Source organism: Podarcis cretensis (assembly GCF_951804945.1).
Source record: "Podarcis cretensis genome assembly, chromosome: 5".
Taxonomy (NCBI): domain Eukaryota; kingdom Metazoa; phylum Chordata; class Lepidosauria; order Squamata; family Lacertidae; genus Podarcis; species Podarcis cretensis.
In genome coordinates, this window is record NC_137174.1 from 1,372,106 (window position 1) to 1,395,383 (window position 23,278).

General features: G+C 42.3%; 1 protein-coding gene across 7 annotated transcripts in view; it reads left to right on the forward strand.

The window, feature by feature from the left end:
• The window catches only part of LOC307215684 (potassium voltage-gated channel subfamily KQT member 1-like), a 373,811-nt gene extending 352,901 nt beyond the window's left edge, over positions 1 to 20,910 (forward strand). For all 7 annotated transcript variants that reach the window (XM_079975199.1, XM_079975202.1, XM_079975201.1 and 4 more), the window contains one exon: positions 18,030 to 20,910. In XM_079975199.1, coding sequence (XP_079831325.1) covers positions 18,030 to 18,188 — 159 coding nt within the window. In that variant the 3' untranslated portion in view covers positions 18,189 to 20,910. The remainder of the gene's footprint in view (positions 1 to 18,029) is intronic.
• The last annotated feature ends 2,368 nt before the right edge of the window (positions 20,911 to 23,278 follow it).

Sequence of the window (23,278 nt, forward strand, 5' to 3'; positions counted from 1 at the left end):
CATTATGTGAACTGCTAGTCCTGGAAGATGAGATGACCTGCTGTTTTATCCATTCTCAGATTTTGCTCACTGCTGTGTCATGCCTTTCTCATTGTCACTGCCATGCCTGTACTTTATTAATCTGCAGAAGCTGTAGCCTGATACTGTTCTACTTGGATCAGATATGAGTTAATTGGGCATCTGGCTTGTTGAAATTGTTACTAGAGCAGTCAAAACTGGAAATGGATACAAGAGCTCCCTCCCACCCCAAAACAAAAAATAACAATGGGAATCTAGTTTAAGTTAGGGAGTTGAAAAGAAAGAAATAGGGTAGTGGGGGATTAGGGAAGACAGCCTCGGGCAGGGAGGGTAGACTTTCAAGTCAGGAGGCTTTGCTCCTTCCCCATCGCTCTGTGCAGCGCAAGTGATGAGAAATGCAGCACATTATCTGAACAGTCTAAGCCATTTGCATGTTGTTCAAAGGCTGAAGAGAAGGCTGCCTTAAATCCAAAGGGTGAAGGGGGTCAGTGAGGGAGGGATGAAGCAGAGAAGGGGGGAAGCAGAAAGAGTGAAATGCAGAGGGGTGTTGTTATTCGTAGCCAGGATTAACCCTCTCTCCTCCAGTTCCTGGCAGTGATAAATGGCTGGGCTGACAGATCCTGTCAGGTCCTGCACACAGTGCCCCCCCCCCGCTACTCAATTAAACTTCCCTCAGCTCTTCTCTCTCTCCCCCCCCCCCTTCAGCAAACCCCTCAGTGGCAGCATTTGGGTCTGCAGGGGGTAATCGGAGATTCTGGGCAGTGCTCCATTTTAAAGCAATTGTTGGGGGAAGGGAAGTGGAAAGGATAAATGCTTTCCGTTGGTTTGATACCTTTCCAGTCTTTGCAGTGTACGGATTCACACACACTAGTTCAGTTTCAAATAGGCATTTCTATTGTTTATCCTTCTCACTTTGGGGGAAGGTGAAGAGGAAACCTCATAGAAACTGAGGCCTTTCTGAGAGGCTTATCCAACATATGATAGCTTACAGTTGTATACATTTGACAAGAAGATATAGGGGAGAACAGAAAGGGGAGGTGTGGAACCAGTGGCAATATCTTATAAGGCACAACCTGGAAACAAAGCCAGAAAGAACGAGGCTCTATTGAAAATTCCCTCTTTGCCATAGATAAGAAGCAAACGTATTGTTACATCTGTTTGCTCTGAGGTCCATATAACACCTAAGAGGCCAGACTGAGGGCTATTTGTCTCCCAGTTGCCCAGCTTTGATGAGAGGAGGATGGAGGAATGGAGGAGACTTCAGCCGCCTCCCTCCTTTAGACCTGATACAGATTCCAAATGCTTGAAGAATTCAATGTCAATGACTTCAATTTACAAGAAAGGAGCTTCTGACTCAACGTCAGGAAGAACTTGCTGGTGGTAAGAGCTTTTTGACAGTGGAACGGACTCCCTCGGGAGGTTGTCAGCTCTCCTTCATTGGAGCTTTTAAAGCACAGATTGGATGGTCATCTGTCATGGATGCTTTAGTTGAGATTTCTGCATTGCAGGAGGTTGGACTAGATGACCCTCGGGGTCCCTTCCAGCTGTACAATGCTGTAGTTCTCTGAAGGGCAGCTAGAGTGTTGATTCAATCTACCCTTCCCAGAAGAAGCTTGCAAACATCCAGACCTTTCCTCCGCAGCAACATGAAGTTTTATTTGAACAGCTTTGCCACTTGATTTTACTGTTTTTACTGTTTTTATTTACTAAAGTAATACAGAGCAATCCTATTCAAGTCTGCTCAAAACTTGGAAGCCACATTGAGTTCAGGGGGACTTGTTCCCAGGTAAGCAGATCCCCTTCCACTCATTCATGACAGCAATCATTTCCCTTTATTGTTCCCATATGTAATGTGTAATAACCTTTATTTGACCGAAGAGCAGGATAAACAGAAGTTCCTATTACTGTATTGGCCTGAATATAAGCCACACTTTTTTTTCCAAATTCCGACCGTGAGAAGTTAAAGTGCAGCTTAAATTCACAACCTTGCAAAAATTGGTTTTTACAATATTACTGCTGAAACAGACATACAGTAAAATGGAACAAAAAATGTTTTATTGCCAATTTGCGAGCTTGAGACTGTTCACTTGCCATTTACGGGTGTGAGTGCCTGCAAAATTGTAGCAAACTGAACAACGATTTGTGTTTCTAGCAATTCTGTGGTAATTTTTGCGGGCTTGCAAGATCAAAGGCTTAAATGGGCTCAGAGTTACAATTCTACCAATAGCAGTGATTTTCAGCCTGTAACCTAATTTTAAGGGAGCAGCTTATATTCGGGTATGGTCTTTTTTTCTCCACCCACCCTTGAATTTCAAAGGTGCGGCTTATTTGCAGGTGCAGCTTATATTCGGGCCAATACAGTATATAAAAGAGCAAGACCCTTAGTAGCATTTATGGATGGTCACATTTATATCATGCTTTTTCTGATGAAACTTAGCTTATTTTATCCTCAAAACAACCCTGTGGGTACACGAGTTTAGAGAAGGCAGGGGTTGCCAGGCAAGCAGGGGTTGGCTGCCATGGAGAAGGGGGAGGCAGCCACCTCAGGTGGCAGGTGGCAACTCTCAGTTATTTCAATTGCCATTGGTATTGTTTACAACTTGTCTGTAAAACATGATCTTGCGTAATACCTATATACTTAGTCCTGTAAAATGTAATAGTTTAGAATTCAGAAGCAGATGCCTCCTGTGTTGTTTCTTGTGTATGCACAAAACAGCCCAAGCATACACTAAATGCATAAGCATTTGGGGAAACAGATTGGCTGAATTGTTGACCACAAGAATCAACACAGGGCCGGCATTTCAGGTTGCAAAACTTGGCCCATGGACAGTCAACTTGGATGGCCATGCAAGATGAGTTTAAACCAGTGCCTTTTTTTCCCTAAAAAAATGTTTAGGGATACTCTCATTTTCCTACTCATATTGAAATACTGCCCTTAATGAGGCCAAACTTAGATTCACAAAATGTTTAGGGCAGTGTTTTTCAACCTTTTTTGGGCAAAGGCACACTTGTGTCATGAAAAAAATCACGAGGCACACCACCATTAGAAAATGTTAAAAAATTTAACTCTGTGCCTATATTGACTATATATAAAGTAATTCTCTTGAATAGGAATCAAATAAACACAAAGAAAGTATTTTATAATTACTTTATTATGAAATAGTAAGTAAACAGAAATATAAAAAATTATAAAATACTTTATTTTTAAATCTTTCGAATTTTTCAATTTTTCCCACGGCACACCAGGCAACATCTCGTGGCACACTAGTGTGCCGCGGAACAGTGGTTGAAAAACACTGGTATAGGGGTATGTGTACCCCTGCATTCCCCCAGAAAAAAGCACTGGTTTAAACCGATTGGCACAGAGAATGGGCAGCTTGAGCCAGGCTGCTGTTTTGTTTAGTGTCTGGAGCGCTCGTTTTCATAATTAAGCCAGCTTTCCCCTTCCCCCTCCCCTCCCCCTTGCTTTGTTTTTTCAAACGAGGCTGAGGAAATGAGGGACTCAAAGGGATTCCTCTCCCCTGTGTGTACACTGCTGTAGCAACTTTTACATTGCTTTTGTGTGATCCCTTGGAAGTTGACTGATTTAAAAAGAAACTTCTGTGTGTCAATACATTGGATGCTAGGGATGCGATTTCTGTTTTTTATAGGAAAGTAGGAAGCAGTGAGAAGTAGTTTATATATTTTCTACCAACTATGAAAACAAGATTGCTGTGCAGTCAAAGAAGTGGAGCCAGAATGAAGGATCATGGATTCATTCTATGTAGAAGTTGTTATGTCAAGCAATAGTCTTGAGCTTTCTTCTTTTCCTCATTTTTTCCATCTTAAATTCTTAATATTTTAATCGAGTGGTGAAGGGTCTCCTCATTGTAGGTTCTGGGATACAAAAGCTAGAACACTTGAAGGTCCACTGTAACCAGTTTGATGTCCTGGATTAATTGTATGAACCTTACTTGCATGGACGGTTGTGTATTTTATGGGAATGCATTCTGTATCTTTCTTGTCTGATCATTGGGAACTATAGGGTTCACCAGCTACACCCTGAGGCACAAATGAGAAGGCAGTAGATCGTTGTTGTGTATGTGAGAAATGGCACATCTCTTGCCTGAGGGCAGGAAAATTAAAAACTCAAAGCTTCATGGAACCTGTAACCTGTTGGGAGATTGGCACAAGGCAGGTAGGCCTTTTTCAGCAGGGGGCCGGTCCACTGTCCCTCAGACCTTGTGGTGGGCCGGACTATATTTTGGGAGAAAAGATGAATGAATTCCTATGCCCCACAAATAACCCAGAAATGCATTTTAAATAAAAGCATACATTCTACTCATGTAAAAACACACTGATTCCCGGACCGTTTGCAGGCCAGATTTAGAAGGCGATTGGGCCAGATCCAGCCTCCGGGCCTTTGTTTGCCTACCCATGGCCTAATCTATAGCTATAGTTAGCTAATCTGGAGCTGGACACTCAGTGTTACAGTGGTACCTCGGGTTAAGTACTTAATTCGTTCTGGAGGTCTGTTCTTAACCTGAAACTGTTCTTAACCTGAAGCACCACTTTAGCTAATGGGGCCTCCTGCTGCTGTGCCGCCGCCGCCACATGATTTCTGTTCTCATCCTGAAGCAAAGTTCTTAACCTGAAGCACTATTCCTGGGTTAGCGGAGTGTGTAACCTGAAGCGTATGTAACCCGAGGTACCACTGTATATGGAAAAGCTTTTCATGTTTGGGAGAGCAAACCCAGAAGAGAGGGCTGCTACTGAAGTGTAGGACTCTCCTGAGAGTCTGGTCAGGACAGGGCTGTTTAAGTTCAGCGAAAGTGGGTGGTCTTTAAAGCTATTTTGCTCAGTTGGAGATTATACTGGCTTTCTGTAACTTTTACATACAATATGCTTTTCTTAAAATTCTACATTTTTGCTCAGTAAACTTTTTATTTCTTAAATCTGTGTGGTCTCTGCTTATTTTAAACACTCATGTGCTCAGAAGCCACAAAACCACACTACTCAGAGAGGTTTCAAGAGACCCAAGGAAGGTTATTGCATACTCTCCTACATTTCTCTGATGGAAATAGGGATGTCCTATTCAATGATGATGATGATGATGATGATGATACCCCGCCCATCTGACTGGGTTGACCCAGCCACTCTGTGAGGCTTCCAACATATAGAAAAACACAATTAAACATTAAAAAACTTCCCTATGCAGGGCTGCCTTCAGATGTCTTTTAAATGTTGTAGAGTTACTTATCTCCTTTGCTCAGGAGTCACATAACTCCATACCCTCAAACATTTCTCCAATGAAAATAGGGACATCCTAAGGAAAAGTGCCGGGGACGCGGGTGGCGCTGTGGGTAAAACCTCGGCGCCTAGAGCTTGCCGATCGCATGGTCGGCGGTTCGAATCCCCGCGGCGGGGTGAGCTCCCGTCTTTCGGTCCCAGCTCCTGTCCACCTAGCAGTTCGAAAGCACCCTTAAGTGCAAGTAGATAAATAGGTACCGCTTTATGGCAGGAAGGTAAACGGTGTTTCCATGTGCTGCGCTGGTGCTGGCTCACCAGAGCAGCTTCATCACGCTGGCCACGTGACCCGGACATGTCCCCGGACAGCGCTGGTTCCCGGCACACAACCCTAGAGTCGGACACGACTGGCCCATACGGGCAGGGGTACCTTTACCTTTTAAGGAAAAGTGGGGGGACGCTGGTGGCACTGTGGGTTAAACCACAGAGCCTAGGACTTGCTGATCAGAAGGTCGGCGGTTTGAATCCCCGTGACGGGGTGAGCTCCCATTGCTCGGTCCCTGCTTCTGCCAACCTAGCAGTTCGAAAGCATGTCAAAGTGCAAGTAGATAAATAGGTACTGCTCCAGCAGGAAGGTAAACTGTGTTTCCATGCGCTGCTCTGGTTCGCCAGAAGCGGCTTAGTCATGCTGGCCACATGACCCGGAAGTTGTACGCCGGCTCCCTCGGCCAATAAAGCAAGATGAGCACCGCAACCCCAGAGTCGTCTACGACTGGACCTAATGGTCAGGGGTCCCTTTACCTTTAAGGAAAAGTGGGATAATCCAGGATCATATCAGAAACTAGGATGGCTTCTGTAAATCCGGGACTGTCCCTGGAAAACGGGCACTTGGAGGGTCTATTATTTAGACTGATTTGCAGAAATAATTTCCCCATCAACTGGTTGCAGCAGGTTCTAAAGCGGAGAAAGGAGGGTGCAGACAGATGGGCACACAATGCAGTTGCCAGGTTTCCCTTCCCAGGCCACACAGTATGCTCCTGAGGACAAGGACCTCCCTTTTTTTGCTTATGGTTATATAATTATGAACATTATTACCGTTATTTATAATGAGTCTGACACATTAAGGCAGAACATTTCTCCCTTCACTCTTTTTTCTAATAGCAGTATTATATACCGTATTTTTCTCCCTATAGGACGCACCGGCCCATAGGACGCACCTAGATTGGGGGGGGGGATAAAGTGAAAAAAATTATTCCCCCTCCCAGGCACGGGGCTGGGGCGGGGGAAGCCCGAGCTTCCCCCGCCCCCAGCCCCCAGAAAGGGTCCCAGAGCGCTGGCGAAGGTGAGCGCACCTTCGCCATCGCTCCCGGGGCTTGCGGGGCTGGGGGCGGGGGAAACCCAAGCTTGCCCCGGCCCCAGCCCCCAGAACGGTGCGCACCGACCCCTCTTGCTTTCCAGGCTTCAGCGAAAGCCTGCATTCACCCCATAGGACGCACACACATTTCCCCTTCATTTTTGGAGGGGGAAAAGTGTGTCCTATAGGGCAAAAAATACGGTAATTTGCAGAATATCTTCTTTTAAATCCCAACAAAGATTCATTTTTTAAAAAAAGAATTTTATGCATGACTAGAGTTAATCTATCAATGGACAATTATTTGTGAAGCCTTTGTAACCAAAAAAGAAGTTGAAGATTTGAAAGCAAATCATTTTAGTGCAACAGACAGCAAATCCTGTCTTCAGAACTAGTGACTTAACAACTTGAAAGGGGAAAAAACATGATGTTACTAAATCATTCTGATGCTGTTTGACATCATTTATGAATTCAGTTTTGCTGAAATAATTGGACTGAGCTATTAATGAACTGGGGCAATCCATCCACATGTCCATCTAGAGGAGATGAATGAGTTGCAGATTCATAAGTAGGGAGGATCTATAATAGAGAAAAGGGGGATTCCTAGGACATACCACTTCAGCTTCTATCTATGCCATATAAGGTTTCCTGCACATTTGATTTTCCCTATGTCTGTCTTGTATGCCTACAAATAGCTCTGAAATTTATTTTGGATTATGGAAATGCATTTAAATAACAAACAATCAGTAACCACTGGAATTTTATAGTCCTAAAGCTGCACAACTTCCTTTTGCTTAGAAGGAATAGAAAGGGCAAATGAATAACTGATTAAATAGGTCTGATCATTTCATGCAACCCAAAGTTGTATCCCTGCATTTTGTTACACTATTCTTGAATTTTGAATTGTTAATGATTAATTCAGCAGTGCACATGATGGAAAATCTGTTCCTTGGCACACTGGCCAAGATATCCTAATGGAGATATGTATGTAAATTGATAAAGATCTTCTGTGAAAGCAAACTGAAATATCAAGAGTATTATACTAACAACGTCAAACTGATATGTAACACTGAAAAACTAAATAGTTTCTATTATTCTTGGTAGTAGTAATATTATCCTAAACCACTGATTGCAAGTCCTCTCTGTTGGTTAACTCTCCTGCCCACTCAGTCATTTTTCCAAAACAAGTGTTCTGTGAAGAAAAGGGAATGACTGTTGTTAGTTTGCAGTATAGGCATGACCTTAGTGCAGTGGTTTTTGAAATGCTCAGCCTTGAAGAAACTATTTCTACATCAGCTAGTCAGCCACAGAATTCTTCACCTACCATGAGCAGTGGCGGACCTGGGGGTCTCAACTTTCAGCGGTGCCCTGTGCAACACCAAAATTCAGCACCCCCGCCTCTCACACTCCATTCTAAAACATAGATACAGCTCTGCGCCCAGGGCAACAGAACCAGTCACACTGCACTAAATCCCCCTCTGCCATGAGCCCCTTGCATATTGCCCTAGTCCATTCTCTAGGGCACACATTCACTTTATATAAGCCTCTTGGGCCTCACTGTTGCCCACAGTGACCTGAGAGTTCATATCAGAACACATCTGCACTGTCCCGTGCCTGCATATTGCAGGAAAGATTGGAAGTGATGGAAAGCTTGTCCTCTATTACACCTATTTAGTTAATTATTTAATTGATGTAGAGATGGTATCGGACTCCTATTAACTGGCAAAAATCTATAAGTCAGAATCGGTCCTGCTGGAAATGCAAAGGGAAAGAAGGTACTTCAATATATGGTGGTCATGCAAAATAGCAAGAGCTTTCTGGGAATGATTTATAATGAGTTGGGGGGGGGGATAATAACTTTTGTGGAAAAAAACAGAAGCTTTTCTTTTAAGTATAATTGGTGGAGAAGTACCTAGTGAACAGAAGAAAACTTTTTATGTATGCTACCACAGCTGCCTGAATGATTTATGCCCAAAAATGGAAGGAAAAAACAAGAGCCAGTGTGGTGCAGTGGTTAAGAGCGGTCGTCTCGTAATCTGGGGAACCGGGTTCGTGTCTCCGCTCCTCCACATGCAGCTGCTGGGTGACCTTGGGCCAGTCACACTTCTCTGAAGTCTCTCAGCCCCACTCACCTCACAGAGTGTTTGTTGTGGGGGAGGAAGGGAAAGGAGAATGTTAGCCGCTTTGAGACTCCTTAAAGGGAGTGAAAGGCGGGATATCAAATCCAAACTCTTCTTCTTCTTCTGACAAACGAAGATTGGCAATTAAAACTAATGGAGTACACAGAAATGGCAAAACTTACCGGAAAAATAAGAAAACAAGTTTAAATACTTTTTAAAACAGAGTGGGGGAAATTTAATACTTATTTGAAGGTACATTGTAAACAAAGTAAATCATTAGCAGGACTGATACGTGCAGTAAGTTAACTAGAGGGAACATAAGGGAAAATTAGTAAATAGACTTTAATTGGATATGCAATAATAAAAAGACATAAAATAAATAACCATTGGAAAGAAGGGGAGGAAAGTCAAAGGGAAAGTACATTGGATTTGTAAAGATTATGTTTTTGTTTAAAATATCTGTAAAATGTGAAAATGAAAAATAAAATTATATAAAAATTATTTAATTGAAGGAACTACTCAGACTAATAAGGGCACAGCAAGAGCACTGTGTGCTAGGAGCCGAATCCTATAATTTATATATATATATTAGAACTAGCATATGCAAATTTCAGTCTTTTTTTGTAATGTTTCCTCTTTTTACCATCCTGTTCATAGTGATTGATCTACAAGGGCTAGTAGAGAATTTTTTTAAATGAAAGTTCAGAGTCTGGGCCCCCACTGGTCTTGGAGCAGCATATCAGTTCCTCCTCTAGCCGCTGCCCCCCCCCCATGGCAGACCTGAAAGAGTTGCATCTGCATGTGAAAGAGCTGGTGCTGTGTGTTTCATGAGTGTGTTTGAGAGATGCCACATGTGTGTGCTTGCTTGCATGTGTGAGATTGCCCCATACATGCATTAATTCTCCACACAAAAAAAACCATCTGAAAAAGTCTGAGCTGTTGCTAATTCTAAATCTTTGATTCTGACATGCAACCTCTCACAAAGCTGATTTTAAGTTCTTGAGTGCATTGTTTAAGTAAAGATAAAATCAGCAAATGAAGTATTTAATTATAAAGGAAGGCTTTGTGAGAAAGAGGCAGATGCAGCCGCAAAATGAGTTGTTATGCCAATCTCTAAAAGCACCTGTGCCCCCAAGGTCCTGTAGGTACTAAGCAAACAGTAGTGTTTTGTAAAAGCTGCAATTTTTAAACATCATGTAATTTTTTTTGATGACTGAAACACTTCACACCTCAATATAATTTTCATCTCAGATCCCTTCACAAACTTTTCAAGATTTAATTATATCTGTCACATCTTATTGTAAGAAAGCATTTTCTACTCCCACTTTACTGAGCCAAGAGGACAAGCTGGCCATCACTTAAGAGTCACACAGGATGGGGCTGCTGGTGTTCAATGCCTACTCTAGCACAGTGTTTTCCAAACCAATAGCTGATGCTATTTTTTTCTGAAATGAAAAGAAAGGGGAAAATGCTGTTTCTTTCTGCCTCTGACCTTTCCTGCTTTCCAGAAGGCATTCTAGATTCTTGAGCACCTCCCACTGATAAGGAAGGTAGCGCCATGCTCTTGAATGACCTCTTTAAGCGGAACTGATTCCCAGATCCCAGGCAAAGAAGGAAGATCACTGATGAGCTCTTTGTAGGGTTGCCTCTTCAAACATTTTTCCCTGTCTTCCTTCGTTCTCTCCAAAAATGTCCAAGTTCAGGAGATTGTTTCCCAGTACGGACGGGGAGAGAAATTATCTGAGGTAGGTGATTATCAAAATAATAATTTCTGCCTTACGTAAATGTATAGGCCTTTTATTTTGGACTGCAGTTAATTGATTAGTTAGATTAATCAACTAAAAACCTTTTGATTGATTAAAAGAGCCCACAATTAATTGAACGTCAGGTTTTTTTAAAAAATAATAAGTTTAATACCGCTATAAAAACTTTAGTTTTTAGAAGAGGCATTCCCCGTTCTTACACAGAAAGGAATGTCTCTTGCAGGAAGGTGTCTTCTGTGACACACACATCTGGCCATGCAAAACTGAAGAAAGGCCCCTGAAATTGCAGGAGAACTTGGAAAAGCAAACATATTTATTAAGCACCCCATTTTCCAGTGGTCACTTTGGCCTGTCCAAGAGAAGTGAGGGGAATGAGATATCCCTCCCTTTCCTCTGCCCACTTGCTATTTGGGTGCTGCTACAGAAGCCTAATAAACAGGGCAAGAAGAAAGATGGGAGGAGTTTGGGGGTGGATGGCATGTTTCTGAATCTGGATTGCCTCAGAGATCAACCAAGCTATTTTCCAACTAATCTGACACAAGCTCAGAGGATTTTGCCCATCTTCTGCCTCCATGGATATATAACACATTTAAGACAATACCAATTTACCAAGGCTCTTGTTTTATGTGTGTGCAAAGATATGTGGGTCCCATTAGTTATTTTGTCAACTAAAGCATATAGGATTGATAAACTAAGGCTTCTTTATTCAGGTAACAACCGTACTTTTATTGAAATGTTGGACATGCTACAAACCCCTGACTCTGGGAATCCTATAATTGAGCACAACCAATGCATTTGTAATTCCAAAACCTACAAGTGCATGCATTAATTTATCATGAAAAATTATCATTTAGACCCAGGCAGAGTTCTGTCTCTTCTCTCTTTCCTCCTCCATTTACCCCCTAATAATAAATAGTAAAATATGAGGAGGAGGAAACAGGATTTTTGTTAATTTAAACAGGAAAGGTTGATGGAAACCAAAACAAATGAAACTGTTGTCAAAGTAAAGTATGTTCTAGGTCACAAAGGTTCTAACACCTAACCTAAGAATGGGTGGGTATGTTTGGAATAAAGGAAGGGAGGACAGGAAAATGATGGAGTTTCATAGATAAGTTTGGTGGAATGAAAATAAACAAAAATGAATGGGAAATCAAAACAAGATAATCACATGGATTGCTGGTTTATTCCCTCCCTGTATGGAAATGAATTATTTTTTTTAGAGTTCAATATAATTTTAAAAGAACTCTGTTGAAATTTCCCTTCATTTTAATCACTGTTGGTTCCAATAACGTTGCCAATTATGTTGTTATGTTAACTATGTGTCATAGCTGAACCAGTGTAAAATGCCACATTCTAAATCTAAGGCCAGGTTTGAACAGTTAGACCAAGGCACCTTACTCTCAATAATCGCCATGACAATTTGTCAGGGGACAGCCTGTTTTCTGCTGTTTCAGCACCACAAATACAAATGACAAGAGGAACATTATTGCAGCTACAACTTCAGAAAGGTCAGTGTGGTTCCACTTGGATCTATAAAACATCTTCACCCTGGCCTAGCTCCCTGGCTTAAATCTTGACCAGGCCAATTCCTATTTCTTCTCCAGATCACCAACCCTAACAACCAGCTTCTTAGGTACTGTGGCAGGTAACATTTCTTTATTTCACGACAAAAAAAACTTTATAGATGGCCTACAATGTAGACATCACCACCTTAACTGACAGCTCAACCTATTTCTCTCTTTTTTAAAAAAATAGCTAAAGTACGGGGTACCACGTGCATACCCTGCAACATTCGTCAGATGAAAATAGGGACATTTCTCACTCCCCCTCAAATGACCCTCCCTTACCCTCCATTGTTCGTCATCCCCCCCCCCCAAGCATTTCCACCACCACTATACAAATGGTACACAGCACACATGCCTGAGAAAAGCCCTTAATCCCAGTTTTATTTTATTTTTTGGTAGATTTACAAAAAAAGGGGGGGACACCAATTAATAAATTTTAGAGGGGCAATAATAAATAAAGGGGCAAGATTAGATGTGGACACACAAAGCATTCAATAAAAAAAAATCAAAAAATCTATACTTCTTTGTACCCTCCTCTGCTTCTCCTTTCCTCCTGCCCAGAGCGGCCCTGCCCTCTGCGTGCCCACCAGAGCTGGCATGTCGTGCAGGGCTGGGCCTTGGTGGTGGCAGTTCCTCCCCCCCCATTCTCCAGCAGCTGCCACGAGCTGCCCAGTGGGGGAGGCCAGCAGCTGCCCTGGAGAGACAATGAGATGCTCCCTCCTGGCTGCCCAGGGCAAGCGTCAGCTCCTCTCCTCCTCCTCCCAGAGCTCAGTGGCAGCAGCACTGGTGGGAGAAATGGGGACATTCCAGGATCAAATCAGAAGCTGGGATTGCTTTCGTAATTCCTGGATTGTCCCAGGAAAATAGGGACTTTTACATATTGTGTTTTGAGTCTGGTCTACAGTTTAAACTGTTTTGTTTTGCTTTGGGAGACACCCAGAGAACTCCTGTTTTGGGAAGTCCTATAAATGCAGTTAATAAATTAACCTTAGTTACCCAGGATTAAGCGCCACAGAATTCAATAGGACTTATTTCCAAGTAGACATGGTTAGACTTGCAGCCTACGGTAGCCATGAAAACTAAAAAAACCTGGCTTGTTCATCTTGTTATGTCTTCCCATGACCAGGAACTCTGTGTTGAACCCGTTAAAGTAAGGGAGCCTCATTTCTCTTCATTCATGTAAGGTTCTGTTAGACGACTACGTGTATCCATGGTTACACTTGGTGCTCGTCCTACTGATACTAATTCTGCTGCATCTTTGTTGTCATCTGTGGACCTGAGAGCACCTGGCCCCTTCCCAAGCCTCCTTTTTGCTGCTGAGGCAATTTTGGTTTTGTTGCTGGTGATTTTGTAATTTCTTCTAAATTTCTGGAACCTATCTACTCCAACTAAAACATTTCACTTCTACCTGCTAGGAACCCAAGGTGGCATTCATGTTTAGGAAGAAAACCATAACAACTTGTCCCCATCCATGTGAACTTACTGACCTCCGTGGTCATGAGCTGCCCCCCAGATCCAGAGCCTACCGGTTGCCACTGCCCAGCTAAAAATTTTGATTCAGTTCTCATATGGACTGTGCCAAGCTTGTGAAACCCTTAGTTCTGTTGCTAACCTGTTGTTTAAATAGATTTTTTAAAAACTGTTTCCCTTCAGGGAAAAATAACATGCAATTAAATCGTTAGAACACTGAAACATACAATTCAAAGAGAACCCAACTTCACACTTTGAAGGGAATCTCAGGGAAAGTTTTCTGAACCATTTTGGGAGGGCTATGAGCTATTTTCAGTCTGTCTGATCCCATTTCTCCACATTTAGTGCTCTTCATGTTGTGCCATTTGAACAAGTGGCTGTGTTTTAATTTTGGGACTGTGCGATCCATGGACGTAGCCAAGGAGGGGCAGGTAGGCAGTTGCCCCCCCCCATCAATATGAATCAATACAAATCTGAAGTTCTGCCGCCCCCCCAAGCCTTCCCCCCTCCCCAACAAAAATCCTGGCTACACCCATAGTGCGATCATTTTGTAAATATTGTGTTGAGTCAGTCAGGACTGGTGGAAGCTAAACAAGCTTTTCAAGAAGCTGTGTGGCTTTTTCTATTTTTTTAAAGAGAGGAGCAATCCTTTAAATTCTTATTCCAGACTTGCAGTTAGCTTACTATTCAGCAAAATATGTAATTATCTCTGTCTCCATTCTTCTTTGCATTGTTTCAGTTTTCAATCCTATCCCAGGAGGACTTATGTTAAATCTTATCCGACATTGGTCCTTAAATCAAGGGGATGGAGCAGCTCCCCTGTGAGGAAAAGGGAGCAAGCAGTGTTTTGGACTTTTTAGTTTAAGGAAAAGGCAAGTAAGAGATGACGTAATAAAAGTTTGTAAAATGATGCAAGGCATGGAGGAAAGTTTTCCTCCCTTTCTCATAACACTGGAACTCATGGACATGCAATGGACATGCAATGAGGCCGGAGGCTGGAAGATTCAGGACAGAGAAAAGAAAATGCATCGTTAAAACTATGGAACTCACTTCCACAGGGGGCCACCAGCCTAGATGGCTTAAAAGAGGATTAGAGGAATTAATAGGGGAGGAGGAGAGGGCTACTGAAAGCTCCTAGCCAACAATGGAGGCAGCAGTGCTTCTGAATACCAGTTGCTGGAAGCTGAAGGAGGGAAGACTTCCTGGTGGGCTCAGGTCTTGCTTTCAGGCTTCCCACCGGCATCTGTTGGCTACTGTGAGAACATGGGCTGGAGGGGCCACTGGCCCAATTCAGCAGGTTTTTCTGATGCTCTGATGCTCTTTTCTCTGCAAAACAACAAGAAAAATGCCCCCCTGCCTGCTCTCTGACGGGATCAGCTATGAGGGATGTAGTGAGGTAGCCCTACCTAGAATGCATAATAAATTGCTATTAAAGGCACATCAATCCTAACTAATTATTTGGATACATTTCTGGAGAAGATGGCATGCTCAGGTGTCTTCTCCCTCATGGGCTAATTTTTATATGCAGGAAACAAGTGTATATTGAGCTGCCACTATTTTTCTGAGCCAGCTGTTGTTAGATAAGCTCTGCTACAATAAGAAAGGATTCAGCCCAGCATTCGAAGCTTGTTTATGGCTTTACTTGACAATCTGTGCTTGCATGGGCTGTCACTTGGTCAAAGTTAGGCTGACACTGAATATGTTTTTGAAATGTCAACCCTTGGCCTTTGTCCCCTCTGTTTTATGTTCTCCAACCCTACACAGCTGTGTAAGCATCATGCAATGTAGACCCCATGGCCATCTCAGGGGTGGGTTACTTTGAGGCCAATGCCTTGACCCCTGCCAGGTGTTGCCGAGGCCTCCAGGTCCTTGTATTAATGTCACTGCCGTGGGCAGGAAAACAAAGTGGGAAGCACTGTGATAGGAGCAGAGAACTATTGAGCTACTCAACAGAATTGCATAAAGCTGGAGGGTGTAAAGAGGTAACGTGTAGCAGAACAGACTTGGGAGGTCTTAGGCAAATCTCTATCTTTCCTTATGTCACCAGCCGAGAACCTGCAGAATGGGAATGCTGATATTGATACTGATCTTGTATTGAGTTAATGTATGTAAAGCACTTGAGCATGTGTATCACTTCCTCCAATATTGAACACAAATGTTGAGAGCTGATAGGATCAGACCCAAAACAGTCACTGGAAAACAACAGGGGAGGTGCCAGCCTCCAAGGAGCCCCAAGATTTACAAAATCTTTTTTAAAGAAAGTGCTAATGTCCCCAAAACCAATTTGGTGAGAAATGCTCATGCTCAATAATCATGGAATGCTGCATGTCAGCTGGAAATAAAGAACAGAAAATTGTGTGAGAGAGGGGAGACAGGGAGGTATCTAGATGTACCGCAGGGCTTTCCCTTTATTGGGAGAAAAGATGCAGCAGCAAATGACCCATTTCAGATGTTTCCTTGTGATAACCTGAGAGTTGCTTCTCAGGTATAGGGTTGTTGTGCTAGTCTGCAGCTTTTGCATATGAGCCATGTGTGGCCCAAGTGAAGGCATTTTTTACACATTAGCACACCCAGCCACATGGGAGCTGCAGTATATATACCATGGTGCTCTTCTGCATGGCTGTGGCACGTATGTGAGTACCCCAACCCCACTGGCAACATGAGTCTTTTCTATTCAAACATCACTGTTGTCTGTTGGTGCCAAATGTTCTTCATATGTTTTTGCTTCAAAAGTAGTGATTTGGGGTGACTAAATTTTTTTTTTAATATTTTTTTTAAAAAAAAATGTTTTAACTCAACTCAGCTGCTGAGTTGATTGACATCCTGCACCCTTTCAAAATGTGTTGGGGGTTTATTTAGGTTGTGGTTGTTTTTATTTTGATTATTTTGTGGTTTTATATTCTGATTTTATCCTGTGAACCACCCTGAGACCTGCAGGTATAGGATGGTATATCAATTCAATAAATAATAATGAACACTGCACACACCACGGAAAAAACTATTCACACTCCCATGGTTTTTCACAGCTGTTTATAGTCATTGTCTCCCCTCTCTTTGTGATGACCATTTCTCCTCTGCATAATTCTTCACTGAGTGATCTCAGTGCATCAGCGATGCTGATATGATGACATTACAGGGTCATAGAATACATCAGTGTATGTCCCTGCTACCATAACCTTTAATTGTATTTCATTCTATAAGCAAATTTGTTTCAACAGAGGGAGGGCTATATTTCTTAGTCTGCTCACATGGCAATCTTAGAGAATCAGAATAAATTTTAAGAATCTAACTTCTAAGAATAATAATGATTGTCAAAAGGGGGAGGGGGCTTTCAATTTTAACTAAAAAATTTTTACAAAACTGGTTGAGCACTAATTCACACATATTGCATCCATGTGAGGTAACACCAAGAGGAAGCAGCTGCAGTGAAGCTCTCCCTGTGAGTTTTTGTGATGGGGGCCCATCTGTGCAGACACGTCACACACATGGTGGGCCTACCAATTAAGAGTCTTGGTGTGATATCAGCTACATGGAGTGGCTACATAACCAGTAATTATTTTTATGTGTGTGACCTCATCAGATTAAAATTTGCTGTAATACTCATTTGACTGGGTGAATGTAAGAAATTTAAAGGGACGCGGGTGGCACTGTGGTCTAAGCCACAGAGCCTAGGGCTTGCCGATCAGAAAGTCGACGGTTTGAATCCCTGTGATGGGATGCGCTCCTGTTGTTCGGTCCCTGCTCCTGCCAACCTAGCAGTTCGAAAGCATGTCAAAATGCAAGTAGATAAATAGGTACCACTCTGGCGGGAAGGTAAACAGTGTTTCCGTGCGCTGCTCTGGTTGGCCAGAAGCAGCTTAGTCATGCTGGCCACATGACCCGGAAGTTGTCTGCGGAAAAACGCCGGCTCCCTCGGCCAGTAAAGTGAGATGAGCGCCACAACCCCAGAGTCGTCCGCGACTGGACTTAACGGTCAGGGGTCCCTTTACATTTACCTATGTAAGAAATTAGCTACCAAGTGTTCTTTTGAAACTATTTGTGTGCTGTCAACCATTGTTTAGCTTGTTAATCATCTGATTTTAAAAATTGATTTATTACATTTAAATAAATACATATCACACCAAAGCCTTATTGTAGAAGTCTTTTGCAATGCCAAATGAAGTATAATTTGATGCTATTCATTGTTAAAAGGGTTTTTAATTTCGCTATAGCAGTAACAAAGCAAAATACCCTCAAGAATCAAGATGTATGCTCATGATTTGCAATCCCACCTATTAAAATGTCTCATCTCTGAGTTCTTACTTGTGCTGCCCAAGAAAGTACATTTTGTTGGTTACAACTAAGGTAATATGCTCACTACAACCTAACCTAATGCAAAGTACAGATTTTGAGTGCCCTAACCAATCTACAATTCCAAGGATTTGGGGATAAAAACGGCATTACAGCTGCACTGTAGTATAATCATAGCCCACAACTGCATATGTGGTAAACTATATACTTTCTGGTTTCACAACAGGTCACACAGATTGACCAAAAGCTGAATGACATCCTGAATGCTCTTGAGGCTCAATTTATCAAGCAGCAATCAGCAGACTGGACATCATCTTCAGCTACCCCTAGAGCTAGGCGGTTGCGGTCTTCATCAGGCTCACCTCCGCTGAGCCGTAAGATGTGAAAACAACTCAACAGTATTGCACCATCTTTCTCATTCTTTCATAAATAGCTGTAGTTGGTGTTGAGATCCAAGTTTGCAACTGATTAAATGGATCCATGAATAGAAAGAGTAAGACACAAGGCACCTTCCCACATGCCCTTCTTTTAAACCTAACACCTTCCTCATCCCGTCTTCCTTCATTTCATCAAATGGAACCAACAGAATGTGGTGACGCTCAGAAGGAACAGAGGTAAGAAACTTGTTTGAGAGAGAGGCTTCACCAAGAAATAATATTAGTCAACTCTGTATGTTAGGATGAGTTCATTCCTACAAAAAGAGATGTCCAGGCTTGTCTGGAAACCATCTTCTGATCTGGACATTCTTCCTCTTGTTATTCAGCTGAGGACATTAGCACTCACTGATGAGGGAAATGCATTCTGTACTTGCTCAGAGGCAGTTTCATCTGCTCATGTGTATTCCAGAGTTGATCCACAACATTGAAAACATGCCATGGGCAAGTCCTGGCTCAAACAAAGCCCTGGATTGACAAGCCTTGTTTTCTAGTAGTGAGCTAACTCTGCTACAGTTTTCAAGCAAAGGATCCTAATCTAGTGAATGGTTAAGACATTACCTCAACACAAGACACCAGATTTTTCAGAATATATGTATAAAATGTGTTGAACCATACACATGCATAATATGGCATTACCCAAGAACAGTAGTAGTGTGAATTCCCCTTTAATTTCCCCACTACCTTTCATAGTTTTGAGTTTTCCAGTTGGTTTTCAGTGAGATGAATATACTCCTTTGTGGAAAATTCCTGTTTTCCACAAGCTGGAGGAGTAGAAAACACCTTAAATTTATATTTTCAACCTTTTGATTAGCAAGTTATTGACAGCCATAGTCTGTGTCACCGAGGAAAAATGTGTAACACATCAAGGGAACTAAAGGAAGAACCTATGCTATTATTAGGAAACAGTGTTTGCAATGAGACAGAAACATGTTGAAATGAAGAGCAATGGTGCTTTGAATACAAATATTTTAATACCTGTAAGCTGCACGAATTCCCATTTATAAAGTTAATTTTCATTCATAAGTGAGACTAAGGGAAAACCTGACATTTTCTTTCTGCCGATGTTTCTGCCTTCCTACCATCTGGTGTCACATGATTTTTGTAAAGTGGATCCAAATCATTATTCTGTTTCACATGCATATTATTTACAACTGTGCATCTCATTCCACATTCAAAAGACAATGTTGAATTATTATTTTTGCATATTGCATTCACACTAGTATCCAGACTTGTGTTTCATGTTTTTCATTCAAAGGACAGGTCATGGTTTCACGTTGTCTATACAATTGACCCTCATGTTTCAGCCTATTGCCCATCATGTTCCTCCATTTTTAAAAAATCAGCAGTGAAATTCAAACCTGAGTAGAGCCAAATTGTAGTTGTGTTGCCCATTCAAATGTTCAAGCAGCAGTACAGATCTGAATCACTGTAATATATTGCAAGTGCATTATTTATACATCATAAATCAACACAGGTCTACACGCTTGTTGTTGCACATTCCATGGGAAGTTGGCTTGATTGTCACAGGCACATTGAAGCCATTGCTTTTCAGCAACAATATTTGCAAACTTAAATTGTGGATATGGAGATTTATTTATTTATTTATTTATTTATTTATTTATTTGGGAGGAGGAGGGCATTTTAATTTTTTTGAATGGACATGATGCAGATGGACACTAGCTGTTATGCAAATAAATGAGTTTTGTACATATAAAAATTGTTGCACTTTTAATGTAACTTTGATTGTTTATTGAATGCTAAAGTATTGTCTTTTTGAAATGTCCATGATCTGTACATTGCCTATGTAATAAAGTATCTTGTACTTCAGAAAAGAATTCAAATGAACCAATTGGGAAATAATGTAAATAGCATGCCTCAACTGGAAAGTGTTCGTGTTTATTAAAGCCTCTTTAGACATTCCTTTTGGCATAGAGTTTCTATTGGAATTTTCCAGCTAGTTAGCATGATTGCAACATTAAAAGATGGCTTGCACATGTAAATGTCTCCTCACAGATGTGACTCCATCTTAGACAGAACAATCACATTGGCTCAAGTACAATGCTTTCCCATGGACTCAGTTCACACATACAGTTGCTGTTTGTCAAGGGTGGAATAATCCAGTGTAGCAAAGCAATGTGACATGCATGCACATGTGTGAAAAATCCTGTAGTGGGGTGAGGAACTTCAGGCCTAGAGGCCAAATGTGGCCTCCATGGCCTCTCCACCTGGACTTCATTATGCTCCCCAAGCTGCATCCCACACTCCTCGAGCCATACTCTTCACGGACCCTCAAGGGTGCTGACTTGGGCCAACGTTGGAGCATGCTGTACTGTAGTGATGCTGCGATGTGACATGATGACATCACATATGTCATGTCATCATGACAGAATGGCTCTGGCACTGTAGTGGTGGCTGGACCAGGGCCTCCTCACCCCCACCTGCCCCCACCGCCTTACCTCTGGCACTCAGTTCCTGGTGCAGTTGTTGCCATGACGGGGCCACACACTGAGGCAGCCACTGGGGTACGGGGCAGAGGCCAGGCACCCATGGGCACCCACAGTAAAAGGTTTGTGGGTGCCCAGGTACCCAGAGCTCCCTGGAGTTGGCGCCAGTGCTGACCCTGCTTGGCACCCTCCTTGAGTGCTCTTGCCTGGGTCGATTGTGTCCCTGGACTGCTTATCTGGATGGAGAATGGGCGTGTAAAAGTGTAAAAAAATCCTCTGGCATCAGAATGGCTGGAACACAGCTGATTGCAAAGGTAAGTGTCACCTCTTGCTGTACCCATTTTTGCCTCTGGACCTACCTGTAATGGTAAATGTGACTATAACATTAAGGGCAAGCAGGAGGAAGGGCTGGAAGCCTGAATGAGATAATACTTGAAGGAGAGAAGCCAGTGTGGTGTAGTGGTTAAGAGCGGTAGTCTCGTAATCCTGGGGAACCAGGTTCGCGTCTCCGCTCCTCCACATGCAGCTGCTGGGTGACCTTGGGCCAGTCACACTTCTCTGAAGTCTCTCAGCCCCACTCACCTCACAGAGTGTTTGTTGTGGGGGAGGAAGGGAAAGGAGAATGTTAGCCGCTTTGAGACTCCTTAAAGGGAGTGAAAGGCGGGATATCAAATCCAAACTCTTCTTCTTCTTCTTCTACATAGTTCTTTAATAAAACTGTTTCTTGATCAACTTCTCTGGCCTACACATCATTAAACACAGAACATTACATTATTCACTGCTGGCAGAAACTCCCCACTCCCTAGAACATGTGGCTTTTGTACTAAAAAGATTACCCACCCCAATCTGGAGAAATCCAAGTTACCCATGGTATCGCCCAATCCTTTCCATTGCCTAAGATGCAGGATGTTCTAGCTACAGCCATTGCTTTTTTTCTAGAAAAATAGGTGCCAGTATTCACCGTGAAGTTGTTACAGTAAGTGCCACACTTTTTGACAACAAAAATAGAGATGCCAATACTGTGTACCCTTGAGTGCCCCCTGAAAAAAAGCATTGCGTGCAGCATCCCAGAAAGGCAGTGCCTAATCCGTCCCTAAAAGTGGCTCCTGTGAGAGCTTCTGCACCTTCTCTGGACATTGCAAACTCCTATATGGACATTCCTTTAAGAATTTTGAACTGCTTCTGTCAGGGAACTTAGGGTATCATGCAGACTACATAAATATGTCATTTGTTTTCTAATTTTTTGAATCTTAAATGCAGTTTGCACCATTCCCCATCAGGTTTTAAATGATTCCAATTTCATGCCCACCTTTCTCTCACCCAACATCACATTAAATTCAGCGTCATATGGGCTTAGATTGCACTCCCAACTGTTCCTTTGCAATGGTGCTTGCTTTCAGCGCTGTTTAAATACAGTGCCAGATGAAACCCACACTGTTTTCGTGCAGGCATGAATCCCCATTACAACATAAAATGTCAGGTGATTGACAAGTGGATAGTCCTGTCTGTCAATGGGAAGCAGCTGTTTGAGAAACTTAGTAGTCTTGGACACATGGAGATGTCACATGGAGTGGCTGCGGAAACCCAGCCAGAAGGGTGGGGTATAAAAATAAACAAATAAATTATTATCTAGATAATAATGTCAGTACAGTATGGGGTGCGGGAAGAGGAGAAATGTAAAAGGGGAAAAACAGCTACAGAAAGTTTAAGCCAGAAATTGAGCTCAAAAATGGTTGAAGAAACCTTGTCATCATTCACAGAATACATGGTTCAGATTTTTAACCCCTCACACCCTTACAGTGAAAAGGGTAGGAAGATGACTGGAAGGGGACAATGGAAGGCAGGCCCGTGGTGGATTCACTGCTGGTACGGTCCCTTACAAGCATGCCAGCTAAAAGCCCAGGCCAATAGTAAGAGTCTTAATTTATTTCTAGAGAATTTTGCTCCTATTGAATTTCATCTAATTCAAATGAATTTGATGCTTTTGTTGAAGCAAAGCCTATAAGGGAAGTTGACAAAAGCAAAAAAAAAAAAAAAAGTTCCATACGGTGAGCAAAATTCCTAAGGCAATTTTTTTGCACCCCTAATTTTCCACTGAATTATGCTTATAAGCAATATGTGACACCTATTTGAGGGCTCCTGCTTATTATTTAGAAAAAATACCTGCATACTGCTATTCATAAAAAAAATTCAAAGCTGTTAAAACCTGTAAAATATGGTAAGAACAACATAATAATTAAAACATCATTAATTGACCATTAGCAGGCGTGTTTTTCTTAATTGTCTGCATAAGCCTGGCGGCAAATAAAAGTCTTCTGCAAATGCGTGAAAGTCAGCACAAATCTCTATTGGAAGAGCATTTCACAGGAATTACTGGGCCAATAATCCTGAAACTCAGATGAGCCTCACAAACTCCCATTTCCTCTCACAATTCCCAGGCTGGGTTAACATGCAGTCCCTCTCTGCAGGGAACTCTGAGGAATTATAGCTCTGTGAGGGGAACTGGGGTCTTTTAATATTATCACCCCTGCCTTAAAGTGACAATGATGATGCTTTAAATGTATAGTGCAGATGGGGCCTAAATCTAGACCAAT